This window comes from Enhydra lutris, unplaced genomic scaffold, assembly GCF_002288905.1.
Source record: "Enhydra lutris kenyoni isolate GAN:26980312 unplaced genomic scaffold, ASM228890v2 scaffoldscaffold30, whole genome shotgun sequence".
Classification (NCBI taxonomy): domain Eukaryota; kingdom Metazoa; phylum Chordata; class Mammalia; order Carnivora; family Mustelidae; genus Enhydra; species Enhydra lutris.
In genome coordinates, this window is record NW_019154114.1 from 10748172 (window position 1) to 10769747 (window position 21576).

The 21576-nt window shown below is 45.6% G+C and overlaps 1 protein-coding gene across 3 annotated transcripts in view; it reads right to left on the reverse strand.

Moving 5' to 3' along the window:
- Window positions 1-21576, reverse strand: part of LOC111152772 (WD repeat domain 59) — a 92640-nt gene that overhangs the window by 51984 nt on the left and 19080 nt on the right. For all 3 annotated transcript variants that reach the window (XM_022511400.1, XM_022511401.1, XM_022511402.1), the window contains 6 exons: window positions 18357-18492; window positions 13569-13654; window positions 12493-12573; window positions 9655-9692; window positions 6376-6464; window positions 3345-3461 (listed from right to left, as the gene is read on the reverse strand). In XM_022511400.1, coding sequence (XP_022367108.1) covers window positions 3345-3461; window positions 6376-6464; window positions 9655-9692; window positions 12493-12573; window positions 13569-13654; window positions 18357-18492 — 547 coding nt within the window. The remainder of the gene's footprint in view (window positions 1-3344; window positions 3462-6375; window positions 6465-9654; window positions 9693-12492; window positions 12574-13568; window positions 13655-18356; window positions 18493-21576) is intronic.

Here is a 21576-nt window from a genome sequence, read left to right on the forward strand (position 1 = left end):
TGCCACTGACCATGCGGAACTCGAGATTGCGAAATGCACAGAGGTGAGCCAGACACACTCCGCCTTAGGGACGCCTGCGCTTTCAATGAAGGGACACAACTATACTTGGAGCCTGAGCCTCGGCTGTGAAGCAGGAAACCGTATAGCACCAAAGGCAGGAGGACCAAGACTGCAACTCTGCGCTATTCCAGTATTAAGAAATTATTCTCAAAAGTAGATGACAGTTTGGCAGTTTCTTAAAAAGTTAAACACGCATACGCCATTGACCCACTGACCCATATGCCTTTGATCCCAACTCCTAACTATTTGTCCTGGAAAAGTGAAAAGTTCCATTCGCAGGAAAATCTATCCGTGAATGTTTATAGCAGCTTAATTCACAATCATCAAAAACTGCTGACAGCCCAGTCAATGTTCTTCAACGGGGCAACAGATGATCAACCGTAGTATGTCCATACAGTGGATTACCACTCGCCAACTAAAAGTATATGATCTATCGATTCTTGAAGTACCTTGGATGAATCTTGAAGGTGCTATCCTGAATGGAAGAAACCAACTCAGATAGTTACATACTGAATTATTCCATTTAAATGACCTTCTCAAAACGACAAAACTACAGTGATGGGGGCGCCTGGGTGGCTCAGTGGGGTAAGCCTCTGCCTTCAACTCAGGTCATTATCTCAGGGTCCTGGGATCAAGCCCCACATCGGGCTCTCTGTTCAGCGGGGAGCCTGCTTCCCCCGTCTGTCTCTGCCTGCAGCTCTGCCTACTTGAGATCTCTCTCTGTCAAATAAATAAATAAAATCTTAAAAAAAAAAGGATGTTTCCAGATTTAAATATGCTCGACTAGTGAGTATTATAACATATAATAACAACATATAATTATGGAACAAGTTAGAGGACCCTGGGGATTGAACCGAGTCCTCACTCATTTCATAACATGATCTTACTCTCGAAGGAACCACTGTCAGTCTTATGAAATGATGATATGCTGCATGTGAATGGCTTCAGTCTATTTAATCTGACAGACTGGTTAGTCAAAGTACCAGAGCAGCCATGCCATACTCTCGCCCATAGGTGATCTCTGCTTTTCTCTTGCTTGCCAAGAGACCCTTGCTACAAGTTACAGATCAGAAAGGAAAGCTTCTGAAGAAATATCAGAAGAGCCTCAGGCAAGAAAGAACCAGGTTTTTGAACAGCCTTGTGGGTACAGGACTCTCAGTTAGGCTGACCTTGACCCAGAGGCAGACACACATCTGTAAGGATGGACTAAGGATCTGTGTCTGGATTTCCAGGGCTGCTCGTCTAGAAGAAGGCAATATCATAAATTTGACTGCTTAGCCCAAGATCAGGGACAAAAACAATCATTAACTGGTATGAAGTCATCTCATTGTGGTTAATGTTCTATTTTTAATAGCCAGATAAGAAAAATCCTTTTCTTTCTTCTCAATCTAGCTCTAACCCTCAATTCAACAGTTTCACAGTTTAACAATTTACAAACTCAGGTGAAACATTCAGTTGTATCTTGTTCCGGCGTACCCCTTTAATTCAGAAAACAAAAATATCATAAAAATGTGTTACTACAGGGGCGCCTGGGTGGCTCAGTGGGTTAAAGCTTCTGCCTTCGGCTCAGGTCATGATCCCAGGGTCCTGGAATCAAGTCCCACATCAGGCTCTCTGCTCAGCAGGGAGCCTGCTTCCTCCTCTCTCTCTGCCTGCCTCTCTGCCTACTTGTGATCTCTATCTGTCAAATAAAGAAATAAAATCTTAAAAAAAAAAAAAAAAGAAAACGATTATGTAGGAAAAAATGACATATTGATACTAACATACCAATTACTAAAAAATATGGTTGAATATTATGCAAGTACCTCTGATACGGCTTCAATTACAATTATGCTATTTATATACATTCAACAGAAACGCCTTCCTTCCACCAGGATATGGTGGAATAAATTAAATACCATGTCAAAAGTCTCATTTAATTCCTAAGCTCAGCCTACAAGTAAGGAACAAAGACTGAGTCTCACATGTGGAAACTGACCTGTTGCCTGCTTCAATACCCACGGAATCCAGCCTACGGGTAGTAAAGATGTCGCTGAACAGGACAAACTTGAGGAAAGAGGAGGAGGGGAACTGGATGGTTTCTGGGTTCTGAACTTGGGTGACAAGGTGCCAAAAATCCAAGCCCCAAATAAACAAACAAAAAAACCCATTCCAGCACATAAAAGTAAATGACAACCCTAAGGGATTTACAAACCTCAAGACAGAAGTTAACTTTTCAGGCTTCGGTCTTATGGTTCTAGTTTTGCTCACCATATCATAAAATGACATTGTCTGTGTGCCCATGTAAACAAATCATTACGTTAATGATGCTGAATCAGAAAATTGCTAAGCCAACTTGTGTGGTCAAATCTCTGTCCTTCCAGAGACCTGACCACAAGGAGGGCCTGTGGAATGAGGCTGGCCCTGTGCCCTGCATCCTTCTAAACGCATCAGTCAGGACAGGAAAAACAAACAAGAAATGCTGCACTCTGAGATAAACCAAAATAATAGGGTTACAGAAACACATAAAGCTGGAGCATTTCCTGTAAGTGAGAGAGACTCTCTGTCAACTCTGTCCCTGACTTTTTTTTTTTTTTTTTAAGATTTTATTTCTTTATTTGACAGAGAGAGATCACAAGTAGGCAGAGAGGCAGGCAGAGAGGGGGAAGCAGGCTCCCTGCTGAGTGGAGAGTCCAGATGTGGGGCTCGATCCCAGGACCCAGAGGTCATGACCTGAGCCGACGGCAGAGGCTTAACCCACTGAGCCACCCAGGTGCCCCTGTCCCTGACTTTTGCAGTACTGCTGGCTGAAGATGTCCTAACTTTTGTGGATGGGATAATCATATTCGAAGAGTGCTGGTTTTCCATCCCAGGGAGTCTAGTAAGAAACTTGGTAACCTTAACAATTTTGTTAACCTTAACCTTAACAAAAACAATATCAGCTTTTCTCCTTTATGATATATCTGGTTTGGTTTGGTGTGGTGGTGGTGGTTTTTTTTTTTTTTCCCCTGCAATCTGATTTCCTGGCAACTTCTTGGCAAATAAACGTCTCCTTTCTAAATGGTTTAGTCTCCGACTTCCTTTCACAAATGGAAAGAAGAAAAAGCTCCAAGCAGATCCCGGGAACCCTATCAGAGATATGCTACTCTTCGTTCCTACTGGCCCACACGACCAGGCTTACCTGCCCGGAACCCCAACAGCACACACGCTGTGCTTGGCGTAGCTTTCCTTCCAAACGAGGTGCTGCTTCAAAATCTAATGCTTCCCGCACGCAGTGCCCCCAGCTGTCCCCGGGGGTCACTCACCTTGACAGAGTTGTCCTGACTGGAGGTAGCAAGAATGTGCTCAATGTCTGGGTGCCAGTCCAGGCCATGGATCTTGGAGAGGTGCGCTGCGAGATACTCTACCGCCGTGCTGGGTTTCTACGACAGGATTGGCAGAGTGTTGTCAATTTATAAAGAGCTCCCTGAGTGTCTACCATAGAATGGTCTGCTGGGGGCTGGGTGGGGACACAGAAACACAAGACACCAGATACTGTCTCTATCCTTAGGAAACTCCACTTTGTTTTGTTTAAAACAAACAAAACAGAGAAAGTCTTCTCCAACCCTCCTTCATACATGCTCTGTATTCGGGCCTGTGAACTTCATTTCTTTCTGCTCCAGCCCCAGGCATGGCTTTAATGAAGGACACCGGGTAGTGGGAGCTCTTCCGCTGACTAGTGGAGTCTGCAATCCCCACTCCCCTTCCTCGCTATCACCCAAGGAGAGGGGCTGCGAAGTTCAGACAGACCCCACCTCGAGACCAGAGGGAAAACCACCAATCTTAAAGTAATCGTGCACCAAGACCCCCCAAAGAGAATGAACACACATCACAAAAGATAACTCTTCATGATTAATAAGCTTATATAAAATAAGCAAACTCGGGAGGAAACCTCAGAAATATACATTAAAGTCAGATTTTATTAAACTATCAAATTAGAAGATACTTGTAAATAATACTCGACACTGGCAAGGCTCCATTTGTCACTGCTGGTGTTTATACAAAATAGTACAACCTTTCGGCAAAAACCTTTGACAATTTTTACCAAGCAACTTAAGATTTTCCTTTCCTAGGAGAATATTCAAATTTCACAAAAAGCTTTAGATAACTAAAGATGTTCATCTTGGTGATACTGGGAATACCAGAAAACTAGAAGCAACACAAACAGTACATGAGGAATAATTAAATTTTAGATCAACTACGGTACAGCTATCCAACATAGTATGGCAGAGTGAGTAAATGTTAGACACGGGGATTATAGGACAGGGAAAATGCTATTAAATGGAAAAAGTATCTATGACCATGTATGTAACAGGATAAACCATGTTTTTTAAAAAGCACAAAAAAACACCAAAATGCTAGCATTTGTTCTTGGGGAATGGGCCTATGAATGTTTTTTATTTTCTCTTCTACAGTTTCTACAAAGAGCATGTATTACTTCTATAATCAGTGCTGGTCTGTGAGGTTAAGAGCAATCTTCAGAGCCAGCCTCCCTGAGTTCAAATCCCAACAACAAACAGGCCTCAGTTTACTCATCTGTAGAATGGGGATAAAGACAGTACTTACTTTAAAGACTAGTTATAAAGCAAGTTCTTAGGACAATGCCTGTGCATAAAAAACATGTAGTAAATGTTACTATTATTCGTCTTTGGGGTGTTTGAATGAAATCCAACATTGCCACTGATACTGCACTTTTTTAAGCCTCTGATGCCTGGTGCCAAGAGTGCTACTTCGATACTGGAAAGTGCCAGAGAAGTAAAAATATGACCTACGAGTTTTACAACCCCTCTGAGCAAAAGTCCCAAGTATTAATTATGGGTGGCAGGGGGAGTTAAAATCCTTTAAACAAAACAGATAAAATTGTTGAGGGAAGTCAGGATTCTCAGTAGACTGACAGGAAGACTAGGCAGGAACAGTCTGGCCGTCTCTTTCTGGAAGATAAGGAACACTACTAGTTTTTCAACACTAGTTCAGAAGACAAGTACTGACAGGAATTAAGGGCAAACTACCAAATGGTTTATATTGCTGATGGCCTGAAAACAGTCTAAAGCCAAGTCTGTATGCACTACAAACTAACCAAATGTTTTATTTAAGCCATTTACATATTTAAACACTATACTAGTGATGAAAGAAACAAAACCAATCACCACTTTAGGGAATCAAGAGAGGGGAGAATGGCTAATATGAGACCGCACTAAGGGACAGAGACAAAAACTAACACATAGAAGACGTACCCATCCAACCCTTATGTACAAAGTCACCTTCTCACCCAAGAGCCACGGAAGGCAGAGGGCTTCAGCCAGCCCAAGCTTCCCTAGAAAGCTGTAGCACCCACTTCACCCGACCCCCCATCTGCTTCATTTCCTTCTCCTCTGCCCAACCATCTGACCAAATCCCTGCCACAAGGGAAGGGACAGGGCTGCCAGAAGCCGTGCTGGGATGAGACCGCATCCCGGCTGACAGTTTCGGGAAAACTACAAGTGGCTGCTTCCCACAGGAGCTGAGCAGCTCTAGCCTCCACCGTCGGAAAGCAGGAAGTGGCATGACACCCACATCTTACAAAGTCAACTGCCCCGTGCATTATGACCTCATCATCTGGGAGTCGGACACGGGGGAGCATTTTCCCGCATCTCTGTCCTCACCGATGCCAACAAACCAAACTCTCAATAGACTCTCCACAGCGGCAGCCACCGGGGGCCTGCCCTTCTCCCGTGCCCACCCGGTACACGGGTTGTGCAGGGAGAATATACGCTCTGCGAGCTTCTGTGAGGCTGAGAGGACAGCTGGATGTCTAAGGGAGGATTTGAGCACCCTAAGTACCTCGCCTTGGTGATTTCTACCAGAAACACCCAAGGTGGAATATGTCCTAGAACAACTAGTTTGCACTCTGCAAGCCGGAGCACTGACCTTCTAGAATAGTGTCTGGTCCCTGGGTTTGACCTCCTCAGTGACACACTCACTATCAGTATCTTCGTTTTGAAGATCAGGTAACCGAGGCTTGGAGAAGTGTAGTGGCTCAGCTGATAATGTAATTAGGAGGTAGCAAAATGGGGCTCTAACTTAGCAGGCCCAGTTCATTTTCTTAACCACTGATCCTAATACTCTCTATCTTCCTTCAACATCAGTTTTGATCAGGAAGCACATGTCTTCCGGGACTATGATCTTAAAATGGCAATTTGCTGCAGTGCACGGGGCACCCTGGCCTTTCTAGATGAGTCCTGCTACTCACAGCACCGTCCTCACACCCCCGGGGAGGGACTAAGGACCAACTGGGGTGGGAGACAAGAGATTACTCACCCGCTTGTCCCATATCCGCACATCCCCATCATGACTGGTGGCGAGGCAATTAGCATTTTTTTTATTCCATTTGACCTGTGAGGCACCAGCTGCAAAGGAAAATCAGGGGAAGAAAGCGGCTGCCCTCAAGCCCCCTGGCACCAGAGTAGAGAGCGCTTCCAGGGCGGCTGGATAATGAGTTCCCGCTGAAGGAGAACAGAACCCGTCAAGTGCCTGTGACTGCACCAGCCCCACATTAAAGAGAAAATGAAGCCAAAAAATTAATGAATTAACTCATCAGAACAGGATCAGAGTCACCTAATTGAAGAAATAATCGCACTCAGGAAAAAACCCTACTCGTGACCTCCGCACAGAATCAGCAGGGAAGCACGTTTTCTAATGAGCAGCAGCCCAACATGGCACCACGGGGGGTGGGGGGAGGAAATGACTACTCCTCACGCGGTCTGTCTCTTCCTCATCCCCAACACCGGGGCCAGCCCAGCTCTCCCACTCAGAAGAGCCTCAGCTCAATGCTGGCTCCCACCTACTTCCTTCCTCCCTCACTCCCCTATTTCGGAGGGTAACCTTGGAGAAACAAAGGTTCCCGAAGCTCAGCTGAAGAATAAGGCCCCGAGTTGCCCAATTCTGCCCTCAGAAGGATATGTGCACCAGCCCCCTCCTGCGCGCTCCCCTCCCATCAGCGGCTGCACATGATTCAGTCAGAATCCTGGATTCAGTCAGAGAACGGGAATATCCCCCCACACTATGAACTGAGTCCTTTCCCCACTCTGCCAACACAAAGAGGTAACAACAGTAAGAAGGGAGCTATCTGAGAGGAGGCATTAGCGTAAGATGCTAGACGGGCTGAGACCTGTGAAAATCTAGGACGTATCAGCACTGGTAGTTGGCTCTGAAAAATAACCAAGTTCATTCAGTTACACCAGAACAACACAATGGCTCTCCTTCCCATCTCTCCTTGTCCTTGCTCAGACCACAAGCATTTCTCCCTTTAGGTGGGGTGTTTATTACTGGGGACTGTGGTGCCCTGATCCAAGAAGAGTGGGAATGACACAACAAGGACTCAGAATCTAACAGGAAATGGAGTTAAGACCCAGAAGTTATCCTTGCTTGGCTTTTGCTTTTTGTGTTTTTTTGCTTGAGACACAAGGCATCTTAAGTCACCTAGGAATGAACAGTGGAGAACCCTAAAGGAGGAAGCTAGCGTAGGAGACCCAGTTTCTTTGCAAGAAAGGGTATCAACTGCAGGAGAAAGTGAGTAGGAAGAGTCTGCCCCATTTCCTCAAGACAGATTACTCGAAGACTTCCAAAAGAAATATACTTTCCCCAGTGTGGAGGCCATCAGACCATGAGGACTGCCAAAGGGTTCTGGGAACCCCTGATTCAATCTACTAGAGTTGCGACAACAGGGTCAAACAGTTCCCAGACCTTGGGTATTCTCGAACAGAGAATAGTTTGGAGTACACACAGGCTCCTACTTACTCCCTACCCCAAAGGCATAAGCAACGTGCTCATGGAGAGATAAAGGACCACAGACTCCAGGGAGCAAAACTGGCCAAGTTTCACCTTCAGGGAATGGTAGATCAAGCAGCTCACCAAATCCACAGCATCTCATTAGCCTCTTTTCTCCCAAAGCAGCTTTGCTACCACTGAGAAATCTCACTGAGCGGCGCCTGGGTGGCTCAGTGGGTTAAGCCTCTGCCTCCGGCTCAGGTCATGATCCCGGGGTCCTGGTGTCGAGCCCTGCATCGGGCTCTCTGCTCCGAGGAGAGCCTGCTTCCTCCCTCTCCCTCTACCACTCCCCCTGCTTGTGCTTTCTCACTCTTGCTCTCTGTGTCACTTGCTCTTGCTCTATTGGAAATAAATAAATGAAATCTTTAAAAAAAGAAAAAAGTACCAAAAAAATACAAAGGAGCAGGATTTAAGAGACAGATAATGTATATTTTTAACAAAGATGTCAAAATACAATACTGATGGGACACCTGTGTGGTGCAGTCAGTTAAGCCACCAACTCTTGGTTTCAGCTCAGGTCATGATCTCGGGGTTTTGAGATCGAGCCCTGCGTTGGGGTCTGGGCTCAATACAGATGTCTGGTAGATTCTCTCCCTCTTCCCTGTCCCTGCCCCTGCCCCACTCTTTCTCTCTTTCCAAAAATAGATGAATAAATCTTCAAAACACAATGCTGATGACTGGGCTTCATCACCATAAGATACACCATTTCTGGGCCCAAATTCTACTCTCTGTAAATACCCCACAATAGCCCCAAAGCAGAATTCCAAAACAATCAGTTCCAACTGAGAAAACAGGGGGACCGGGAAGTAATTTCGAAGTTTCAGTACATCCACATTAAATGACAACATGGGAGACACAATCAGCCTCATCTAGATTATGGGGAAACCATAAGACAAACAACCTGGTTTCCTCAATAAATAAACTTTAGGAAAAGAAAAATAAACCAAAAAAGGAGAGGGGGAAGAAACCTACCAATTGTAAAAGATGAGAAATATAACAACCACTTATAAGTATGTTTTTTATTTGGATTCTGACTTAAATAATTTGTAAAATAACAACAACTGAGATTAGGGAAATCTGCGTACTGCTTAAATATCTGATATTAAAGAGCCACTGTTAACCTTTTTAGGCCCGCTTATGGTATTGTGATCATCTTTTCTTACAGGGTTCTTCTCTTGCATAAATATCACCTACTGAAATACTCATTGAGGAAATGATATGACACCCAGGAAATGCTTCAAAAAAATTCTTTTTTTTTTTTTTTTTAAAAGCAGGCTTCATGCCCAATGTGAGGCTTGAACTCACAACACTGAGATCAAGACCTGAGCTGAGATCAAGAGTTGGACCCTTAACCAAATGAGCCACCCCACCCAGGCACCCCTTCAAAATCAACCCAAAAGAGATGGGAGTTGGGGCTGGGACAGTGGGTAGAGGTAAGGATGAAATAAATAAGACTAGCCAGCCAGTGACTATTGTTGAAGCTGGATCGTGAACATAAAGCAATTTCATCTTCTATTTTCATACGTGTTTGAAATTTTCCACAATAAAAAGTTTAAAAACAAACCATTTTGGCTCCTGTCCTTGAATCCTGAAATGAGTTCCTGACCATGCTTAGCACTCCTGACTCTAACTTCCGAGAGCAGCCTAAAACAAGCCCCTTGCCAGGAGGGACCTAAAATCCCACCCATCTGAGCCGGAGACTGGGGCAGGGGCAGCCCCATGCGAGAAGGGACGGAAGTAATGACCTAAGAGGGGGGAGCATACACTTACCTACAGCAGACAGTGCAACCGTGGGCTTCCTTGTGTCTCTGGAATAGAAAAGTCAGAGATCAAATGCCCGATCCATATGACACCACCCTGGTACTTTCTGCCCTCTGCACACAGTTCTCCCTCCCCCTTCAGTGGGAGCTTAGAGTTCAGAGGGAACACGAGGGCCTTAAAAACAAAGGTAAAGAGAGCCTTATCTCCCTTCAGGGACAAACTTTCTCACCTCCTTCAAATGAGGCTGAGGCTGAATTTCAAATCACATAGTTGAAGCCACAGAAAGCGAACTACATGATTCAGCATGGCCTGCGTGACCCTGACGTAGGGATGGAAGAAGCCAAAAGAATCCCTTCCCGGGGCCATTTCTCCTAGTGGCAACGAAGTGACAGTCATGGAGGCTTAACTCTGCAAGGACCTTCCCGGCAGGACTTCAGAGCTGAAGTAAAAGGTGACTCTCAAATTCGCAGTTGCTAAGAGGGGTAAGCAGCCCAAGGGTCCACCAACAGAGAAGTGGATAAACACAATGTGGTCTATACATACAACGGGATATTATTCAGCCTGAAGACGGAAGGAAGTTCTGTCACAAGCTACAATAGGGACAGCCCTTGAGGACATTAGGTTAAGTGAGATAAGTCGGTCACAAAAAGACAAACACCACATGATTTCACGTCCACTTATATGAAGTATCTCAAGTAGTCAAATCCACAGAAATAGAAAGTGGGAAGGTGTGGAATGAGTAGTTTTAGCTTTGTAAGATGAGAAGTTCTGGGGATGTGCTGGGCATACACTTTACTGAACTGCACACTTAAAAATGGCAAGGATCTGGGGCGCCTGGGTGGCTCAGTGGGTTAAGCCTCTGCCTTCAGCTCGGGTCATGATCCCACGGTCCTTGGATCGAACCCCACGTCGGGCTCTCTGCTCAGCGGAGAGCCTGCTTCCTCCTTTCTCTCTCTGCCTGCCTCTCTGCCTACTTGTGATCTTTATCTGTCAAATAAATAAATAAAATCTTAAAAAAAAAAAATGGCAAGGATTGGGGCGCCTGGGTGGCTCCATTGGCTGAGCGACTGACCAACTGTTGATTTCAGCTCAGGTCATGATCTCAGGGTCCCAATACAGAGCCTTTCATCAGGCTCTCAGCTGGGTGTGGAGCCTCCTTGAGATTTTCTCTCTCTTCCTTTTCCCCTCCCCTTGCTCTCTAAATAAGTAAGTAAATAAATAAAATCTTTTTTTAAAAAATGATGAAGATGGTAAATTTTATGTTTTGGGTTTTTTGACCACAATTAAAAACAAAACAAAAACAAAACAAAACAAAACAAAACAAAAACCTACTCCTGGATAGAACAGGAGACTCAGAGAGAGACTCCTGGGTTCACTGTAAAGCCAGAGGGCGACTTCACCTCCAAATGGTAACGTGACAGGACTGGGCGTCAATCCAGACCTAGGAGATGGATGGCCAATCTGCAGCTCAGGCTTACTATCCAGAAAACCTGAGAAGGAATCATCTGTTCAGTGTCCCTTAATCTTTAAATTATGAAAACAAATTATTTCACATCAGTGAGGAATACTCTAACCTTGCCCTGTAGTTCCTGGGGGTTTTGTTTTGGTGTTTGTTTGTTTTAAAGATTTTATTTATTTATTCGTCAGAGAGAGAGAGTGAGCGAGCTAGCACAAGCAGAGGAGAGGCAAAGGGAAAGGAGACTTCCCGCTGAGCAGGGAGCCCGATGCAAGACTCGATTCCAGCCCCCTGGGACCATGACATGAGCTGAAGGCAGAGGCCTAACCGACTGAGCCATCCAGGTGCCCCCTGGGGTTTTGTTTATTTAAGAGCAGCCTCCTCCCATCACCCCCGGATTTTGTGCCCTTCCCCACTCGGTGCTGCCATTAGACCAACTGCCACTGAGGCACTAACGAGAGAGGGTTGTGGGTGAAGTCCGCCACGCACATCCTGAGTCGTGGCTCCCTTTCCCTGGTCTGTCCACCTCTTAGAGTAAATCATCCCAGGGCCCCTGCCATTTGGGAGCAGAGCAGTCTGCCGGCGGGAGGGGGTCCTGTCTGGGGGACTGTACGGACTACACCCTCTGGTTAGTCGCAGCTGCTATGGCAAAGGGAACTTTGCTCTACGAAGGGAGAAGAAAAGATGTTTACTAAGAACTTCCGACACGCCAGGCCCCAGGCCGGGTGCTCCTTCACTTGTCACCTCATGAAGAGTAACCCTGAGAGGTGGCTCTCAGTGGCACTTACAGGTGGGCGATGGAAGTTTCGCCAAGAGCAAAGCAGACGTGCCTTAGAGCACTGCCTGCCATAGCACATATGTGTGTGTACCCACCAAGCCCCCCCACTGTCACCTGTCACTTCAGTTAAACTTCCACTGGACTTCCAGACACCAGCACCTAATTCTCCGCCAGAGTGATTTCCCTGCTTGCTGAGGCCTGCTTTGCAAACCTCCGTGACGGGCCTGAAGTGCCAGGGAAGGGGGGGCCCAGGGCACAGGCTTCAACCAATGACTGCCAATGGATGGCACCCCCACTTCCTTAGCTCTTGAGGGTGGGACACCTCCAAGGAGGGAGTTCTGCACTAGCACCTAGCAGCCCCCAGTAGGAGTAAACGCCACCTGTTCACAGGGGTACCTGAAGGATAACATGCCCCTGCCTGGAGCCTTCCTGGTCCTGTCTCTCTTCTCTATCCCCCACCGGCATTTCTGTCACCTCCTAAACAATGTGCCGGCCACGCGTCCTCATCTCAGGGTCCGCATCCCAGGGAAACCAAACTAAGACCCCTGATCTCTAAAACAAAGGTCCCAGATCGTCCCAAAGCCTGGTGGTTTGGAATTTTAATTGTTCTTACTTGATATCCCAAATGTAGATGTAGGTGTCCACGGAGCTGGTAACCAGGAGATCCGGCTCAAACACGGCCCAGTCCAAGTCACTGGGAATATGAGATATAAACAAAACAATTCAGAGTTCAGTTCCAAAGTGCCAACAGACTCAGTTTCTAGTAGCTTCCGAGAGTCACCACTCATAGGCCTCCCTAACATGACTTAAGGCAGCAATCTCCAAACTTCTCTAAACAAGACTTAAGTGAGCACCAGGGGAAACTTCCAGGCCCTCCTCCCTGTCATCCCCAGCTATACTATCACCTGCTCCCAAAAAAGAAATGGAGGATTTCAATTTCAAGTGCATGTGCGCGTGCACACACAGCAAAAACACAAAGTAATTTTTGACTTATCATTCTCTAAATCAGGTTCAACCACAGGTACCTTGAGTAAAACCAACATCTCTTAGAGCAGTGGCAAACTGCGACGTTGCCACATAGCTTTCAAGAAGGGCAAGGCCACCCTACCCATGTCCCCCCTCCTAGAAAGGCGGTTCCTGTGCAATTAACACAGGCCAGGGATCCAGCCTTTCCCAGCATTTCCTGGGCCAGCTGCCCCACTCCTGCACTCTCTGCTTGCTACCTCCCAGAAGGAGCATTCCCCACCCAGAAATAGGGACCTAAGGACAGGATGGATCAAGGAACACTCCAGAGGCCAAGGCCACAGGCAGGAGGTGACCATGCAGCTGGGTAATGGACTCTGCTGCAGGAGATCTGTGCCCCAAGCGGCTGAAGAAAAAGCAAAGGGCTGCGTCCTGCTTTCTGTACTCCTGGGCACTGTCGGTTGTCAGCGGAGTAATTCTGCTAGCTCCCTCCATGGTAAAAGATCAGCTCTAATCCTTCACTCCAGACTGGGCTGTATCTGTCTTGAAGGTCTCCTGGGATCGGGGTTAGTGGTTACACCAAAGCTGGTTGATCTTGGCTATGAGGGCCATCACAACGCAACACAGAGGGTCAGGCCATGCAAGGAGGACGGTGTCTTCGTTTTAGTTCCCATGAGACTACAACAAAGGGAGACAGGCCAGGAGCTGCGGAGGGCTGGTACCTACCTGATGACACGAGTATGGCCTTGTAGGGTGGTGCCAACTTCCCCACTGCCATCTTTCCACTTATAAAGGTCGACCCGCTGGTTACTCTGAGAAGAAACAAGGGAAAGAAGGCAGCCAGGAGCACATCAGAACATGTGCTCTCACCGCAATCTGCCGAGGGCTGAGAAGGGAAAGCCACGAAGAAACCAACTCGCATGGCAGAGATTTACAGACTGACTTCCTTATGAAGCCAAGAGAAATGAATACACTTAACATCTGAGCCACCCTTAGCTCAGTCCACAGCACTAAAGGGCAGTGCTATCTTCAGAGTAAAGATACCCTGAACAGGTACAGCTGAACAGAAGCTACAGAGGCAGTACTGAATGCATGAGCAATGGCTTATGGAGATGTTCCTGGCCGCTAGAGGGACCGCCTCCCAACTCGGAAGGTCACACACCCATCTCTCCAGCTGCTGTCACACTAGATGTTTTTAGTTCGCCTTTCCCACTTATCAAATGCCTGGAGTCCTTCCGCCACGCTTTAAAAACACATACGCACGAAAAAGTAAACAGAACTAACACCAAAGGCATGTCCTAGGAGGCAAAATTATACAGATTCCTTGAAATATGCCTATACTTTCTTAAAGGGTTAAGTAAAAAGACACGGGGAAAAAACTGTCCAGAAGAAACCATACTACAATAGGGAAAGGAGAAAAGAAAAAGCCATGTTTCACTAAAAGAAACAACCAGCCAGCAAATACTTAAATATCAAGAGCTTGGGGCGCCTGGGTGGCTCAGTGGGTTAAAGCCTCTGCCTTTGGCTCAGGTCATGATCCCAGGGTTCTGGGATCGAGCCCCACATTGGGCTTCTCTGCACAGCGGGGAGCCTGCTTCTTCCTCTCTCTCTGCCTGCCCCTCTGCCTACTTGTGATCTCTCTCTGTCAAATACATAAATAAAATCTTAAAAAAAAAAAAGAAAAGAAAATATCAAGAGCTTAAGAAACACACCAAAAGTGAACAAAGATTATAAGTCTGATTACTAATAGTTATCTAATAATTTCTGAACAGATACAGAAGATGCAGGTACATTAATATCTGTATATTACCAGACTGATTTTCATTTTAGGCTCAGAGATAGACAGATGTACAAAGTTCTAAGGTTTTAATCCAGAAATGCCAGTTTCCAATTCTAAATAGATAAGGTTCCCAGTCTAAAGGTTAGGATTCAAAACAGCTTCCAACGAGAACAGGAATGAGAAGTGAAGCTCCCCTCATCTTACAACACTACCCCATCTCCACTGGGCAGCTCTGGGAGTCTACGTCCTAGGAATCTTAAGAGCCCTGCTTCCTGCTCTCCCTCACCATATATGCAGACTGGCTGCCATCACCCACCTTACAAGGGAGGCAGCTGAGGCTTGGAGAGCTGGGAGAGCACTAGAGATAAAATAGTGTCAAAACTAGGCCTTGACCTCAGATGTCCGTAACTCCAAAGCTCTTTCTCCTGAAAAACGCTGTCGTCCAACCAACAGCAATAAAACAAAAAAATCAATAAATTAAACTTCATCAAAATCAAAAGTTTCAATATATCAAAGGACATTATCAAAAAAGTAAAAAGACGACCTACAGAATTAGAGACATATTTGAAAATCATATCTCTGGGGCCTGGATGGCTCACTCCTTAAGCATCTGCCTTCGGCTCAAGTTGTGATCCCAGAGTCCTGGAATCGAGCCCCAAGTCGGGCTCTCTGCTGGGTGGGAAGCCTGCATTTCCCTCTTGCACTGCCCCTGCTTGTGTTCCCTCTCTCGCTGTGTCTCTCTTGGTCAAATAAATAAATAAATAAATAAAATCTTAAAAAAAAAAAAAAAAGGCCAACTTTAATAAAAAAAGAAAATAAATGAAAAGAAAATTATATGTCTGAGGCATCTGAGTAGCTCAGTGAGATAAGTCAACTCCTGGTTTTGGCTCAGGTCATGAGCTCAGGGCCATGAGATTGAGCCCTGAGTTGGGCTCTGTGCTCAGCAGGGAATTTGCTTGTCCCTCTCCCTCTGTTCCTCTCCCTGCTCTCTGTCTAAAATAAATAAATAAAACCTTTAAAAAAAATCTTATCTTGGGGAGCCTGCGTGGCTCAGATGGTTAAGTGTCTGCCTTTGGCTCAGGTCATGATCTCAGGATCCTGGGACTGAGCCCCAAGTCAGACTCCCAGCTCAGCAGGGAGTCTGCTTCTCCCTCTCCCTCTCCCTCTGCCTCTCCCCCTGCTCATGCTCTCTCTCTCTCTGTATCTCTCTGTATCTCTCCGTCTCAAATGAATAAACAAACAATCTTTAAAAAAAAATTGTATCTCTGAGAAGAGTCTAGTATCAAGAATATATAAATAACTTTGACAACTCGGCAGCAAAAAGACATACAGTCCAATTTCAAAATAAGCAAAGGACTTCAACAGACATTTCTCCAAAAAAGATGTGCAAGCAGCCAAAGGGCACACGAAAAGATGCTCAAAGCATTAGTCATTAAGGAAATGCAAATCAAAAACCATAGTGAAATACTACTTTATACCCACTAGGATGGCTGTAACTTAAAAATTAAAGAAAAAAGGGGCACCTGGGTGGCTAAGTCAGTTGAGCATCTGCCTTCAGTTTGGATCATAATCCTCCAGTCCTAGGATCAGTCGCTGCATCAGGCTCCCTACTTAGCAGGGAGTCTGTTTCTCCCTCTCCCTCTACTCCTCTCCCTTGCTTGTGCTCTCTTGCATGCCCTCTCTCTCAAATAAATAAGTAAAATATTTTTTAAAATAAAAAAATTAAAACTAAAGAAGAAAAACAACAGAAAACAACAATTTTGGTGAGGATATGGAGAAACCAGAACCTTCACCCATTGTTGGTAGGACTATAAAACGATTCAGCTACCATAGAAAAGTCTCATGGTTCCTCAAAAAGTGAAACACAGACTTACCATATGACCCTGCAATTCCACTCCTAAGTATATACCCAAAGGAACGGAAAACAAGTACTCAAAGAAGCACATGTACACCCATGTTCATTTCTGCTTTATTCACAACAGCCAGCCCAAATGTCCACGGGTAAAAGAACCATTAAACAAAATGCATTACAGCTGTACAATGGAAGAGTATTTGGCCATAAAAAGGAGGAAAGCACTGATTCATGCTACAACAGAAATAAAGAAGGTAGAGACAAAAGGCACGTATTGTGTGGTTTTGTTTATGTGGAATATCCAGAACAGATAAATCTACAGACAGAGCACAGGCTGGTGGTTGCCAGGGGCTGTGGGGAGGGGGAATTCAGAGAGATGGTTGAATGGTAAGGGGTTTTACTTCGGAGTGATGGAAATGTTTGGGAACTAGAGAGGAGTGTGGTTGTATATATCATGAACGTAGTAACTGACATTAAATTGTCCACTTTAAAATGACTGCCAAAAGAAATTAAGAAGAAAAAAGAAAAGAAAACAACTGTTTCCCCCCACGACCCCAAAAAGGACTATCTCACCACTCGTAAGCAAATGCAGGGCTAATCCACTCTGGCCAAGTACTGACTGGTCAGCCTCAATCAGCGGTTTCTCATCAGAGCAAGTTTACTTGCCAGGGACATTTATCAATGTCTGGAAGCATCTTCGGTTGTCACGATGAGGGGAAAGACGAGGAGGCCACTGGGACTTGCGGGTGGGAGCCAGGGATGCTGCTGGAGCTCTCACAATGCAGGGGACACCCCCCACCACAAAGAATTATCTAGCCTGAGATGTCACTAGTATCCAGGTTGAGGACCCCCGGACCAAATGAACAGGGGCTGCGGGTGAGAGGGGAAAGAAAGTCCTAAAGGTAGAAGCCAACAAAAAGAGCACTGTTCCTAACACACCAGGAAAGGGTCCGGAATGGGAAAGCAGGAGACTGGCCCCCGTTTCTCCGTTGGAACAGTCCCTAAACCAGCTCCACCTCAGATGTCTATGGTGAGAGTGAGACAGTCAGATTCTATTTTGGAAATGACGGGGAAGAGCAGCTTTTTGTTCCTCCTGAAGCTGACAACACTGCTCTTCTTTCTCTTTCCTCAGATGCTTTCCTCTCACAGACTGTCATTTCTGATAAGAAAAGACCCAGACAGCCCCGTGAATGGCTGCGTCTCCTGGATGATAAGACGGGTTTCCTTTAAATACTGTCCTCCCGGCCCCATGCAAAAGAGCAAAAGGTTTAGATTTCGAATTGTTCTAGAAGAATAGAAATGCTAATAGAGAATCTGGCGAAAGATTCCAGAGATGGATCTAGCCCAGATCTTTTTTCAGTCATGAATCCCTTGAAAAACCTAGTAAAACGTGTGCACATTTTCCCTGGAAAAATTCACAGATAAAGAGGCACATAAAAATCTCAGAGGCTTCGCTGATCTAATAAAATCCCAATCGAGCCTGAATCCCTTCCTTTGAGTGGAAGGGTGTGTGGAGTCTTCTGATCCTTCCGAAAAGCAATGAAGGTCAGAGTCACTAGCCAGTTACCTTCTTGCCAGTGAAAACAGGTTCCTATCACACAGAGGAACAGAGGCATCTACTCATTTCCCTTTCAAAATGTGGAGCCTCAGAAACACAAGATCCTGTACCACGGGTGCCAGCAAATCTGCTCCCATCTACGAACACACGCACGTGTATATACATGTCAGCAATGTGCCTCAATCTTCCTTTTAGAACCATCCATACTTCTTTTCCGCCTGACAAGTGAGGGTTACATTCTCTTCTCTACATAGAACACAGACCTACCGGCCCCAGCTCATACTTATAAAAAGCCTTTTCCTTGTACCCCTTAAATGACCTCACCGAGGCTGCAAAGTAGTGTGCGAAGCTGTCATGAGGGTTCCACTGCACGGCTCCAATGTCCCATTTGCTCTGGCGAGAGATCTTTCGGTGGCCTTCGAAAGGGGCATCTAGATTAACGATGTATAAGAATCGGCGGCTAGGAAAACAACATCAATATTATAACGAGAGAACAGCATTAGCATTAAGACAGAAAAGCACATTTGGAATTACATATGGTTTGCAAACAGAGTTCAAAAATATCCCTGGATGTGTACGACCTTTACCTCATCTGAAAGGCATATGAGGGACAAGAGGACATCAAGGTGACTATTCAGTGAGCGGGGAGCCACATCCCTGGGAGAGCCTGTCTCTAGACATGGCCTTCCCCACCCCAGATCTTTGGGAGTCTGACTTCTGCCCACCGGATTCAGGTCCAAGCCTCTCTGGTCTTTCCCAATCACAATGCTAGGATAGGTCCCTGCTTCCGCACTACGCCCACTGAGCAGTTTGCATTGTGACGGTAGCATTCATCTGTGTAGGACAACTACTGATGGTAAGACTTCGGTCCTGAACCGAGTGAGTGGAGTAGGGACCGTGTCTCCCATCTCTGCAGGTCCCTCCTCACCAGGCACAGTGCTCTGCATTCGGTAAACAGGCGCTACACACATCACTCATCCCTTAGCCAACTACTCTGGAGAAAATCTCAAATTCCCTTGCAAGTTGGTAACCTGGTGAAAGCATCTAAATTAAGTCCACCGGGAAGGAAATAATAACCAATAAAGTAATAATGAAAATAACATATTAAGCGCTGATACCGTTCAAGGTGCCAATCAGTATAAAGGCTCTGAAAACAGAAGTGTCCTGTGCTCACCTATCTTCCCTTTGCTTTAAGCGAAAAATCCTTGGTGTGTGAACGAATCAACATCTCGGCAGCCATCAGCTGTCGTTAGAGAACGCTCCGAGCCCCTGGGAATCCCCAAGGAGAGGTGGGCCCAATGATGAGGAAAAAGATTAATCGTCCCTGCTCAGAAGAGATAGGAAACGCGAGGTAAAATGGCACGTCAGACTCTAGCAGAAACCCCACAACAGAGGGCTGGGAAGGAAGCAGGAAAACATGGGCAAGACACAAATTCACAGAACTTCCAGAACTTCTGGTGCAGAACAAAGATCTAGAATGTCTGAACCCCTCCGAAGGAATCACCTGATCCTGAAGCAGGGAGGCTGGCACTTTTGTATCAGCAACAACAACAGAGAAAGGCCGAGAGCTAACTGTGTGGGGCGCGTGTCAACAAGGCAGGTGGAAGGCATGACAGAAGCATAACAGAGCCATGGCAGAGCCGCAGGACGCAAGCACTTCAGCATAAACATGTCTGATCGAACACACGTGTGTATCTTCATTCCCCCAGAAGACCCACCAACTATGTAAGAGTGAAAACATAAAATACAGAAACCCACAAAGACAAAGACAGAGAGAGGAAGTGGAGAGCGCAAGGACAAATGGTAACTGATGAAGAGAAAGCAAACTGCAGAGGGGCCAGGAACGACAGGCAAGCTGATTCACGCTGCAGAGCCCAGGCCAGCCCTGGAGCTGGAAGCTTCGGCCTCCAGGCAAGGGGAACAGAGAGGGCTGGAGAACCAAACACTGAACAGAAGAACACAGTTCGAAAGAGCACTAAGGAGAGCAGTTTATGCGCTGAGAGAGCCAAGGTGAGCCAGGTGAGTCACCAAGAGAGCCAGGTGACCACCTCTCCTTCACCTGGCGGAGCAGGGGGGATGTGCTTCGGAGAAACTACTTGAGGGGTGTCAAGGGCCTGGGACAACAGGCACAGGGGCGGGTGAGGATGAAGAGCTGTGCTCAAAACAGGGCATGAGGTAGAGTATGAGGCCCCCCCGCCTCTTCCCTCCTCAACACCCACAACACTGAGCTTTTGTCTTCAGATAACATGTGACAAGAGGATTCTTCTCAGGGGAAAATGACCAGCCCAAGAAAGAAACAAAAGCAAACAAGTTAACAACACAGAATCCAAGAGATAACGACATCTGGGCACCCTCTGAGAAAAGGGGGTCTGGTTGCCACCTGATCTCCCTCCAATGAACCCCACCGTCACACATGTAAACTGATCACTCTTTGACAGCAACAGAGAGCCCATGAGTATCAGTCACCAGAGGAAATATGAAAGGCAGGCACCAACTCGGTCGAAAGAAATAGAAGGAAATAGCAAAGAGGAAAGAAGAAACCTAGAATGAACACCTTCAGAGAGGTAAAAGAAGACAAGGTAAAGAACAGAGAACAAGAGAGAGATCCTGGAAATGAAAAGCATAACTGAAATAAAGAAATCTGATCGAAGAGTGGCAAGTTAAAGCTGAAGGAAATGCCCAGAATGTAAAACAAAATGGACCAAAAGAGAATTCACATAGGATATCCAACAAAGACTAAGCGCAGCTCCAGAAAGAATGAGAGCAGGAAGTTGGGGTGTGTGTGTATGGAATTGAGACTCAGCGCAGGAAAACTTCTCTGGAAGACACAGACTTCCAGACTGAAAGGGCCTTCCAACACTGCTAAAAATTACTCTGGATCTCACTCTGACTAGGGATCACACGGGCATATACACCTATAAATTTACTTGAGCTGTACACTTAAATACATAAATATATAATATATATTATATATATTATATACCTATATATTTTCAAGTTTATATATTATACATAAACTTTATATAATAAAGTTATTATATTATATATTGTATATATTTTTCATATATTTATATGAATATAAATATTCATTTATATATTTTCAAGTTCAATGTAAGAATATGAAATGGTGAACCTTCAAGATCTTGTTGAAAAATAAGACGAATATATTTGTATCTAAGAGCACACCAAAGCAGGAATGCCGGCCTGATCTCCAGTGACACGATCCCATTCCCTCCTACGATGCTACAAATGACAAGAGCCACATCAGTGAATGCAGAAAAGTCTAACATTTGAGACACAGTTATTCCTGAGCACCTCAGTATTTTATGGGTTGTTAATGTGGCTACATGATGCCAGGCATATGTTATGTTTCATCTGTTTAGATAAAATAAGGCAAGATGGAAAAAAAAGAGGAGTCCTCCAAGTGCCCAGCACAATAAATGAAAATTTATTCAACCCACTGCCTTGGTGTAACAATTTCACACACCTGGAGGTAAAAGTAACACTAGAGACGAAGATAGCATTTTAAAGCTTCCAAAGACAA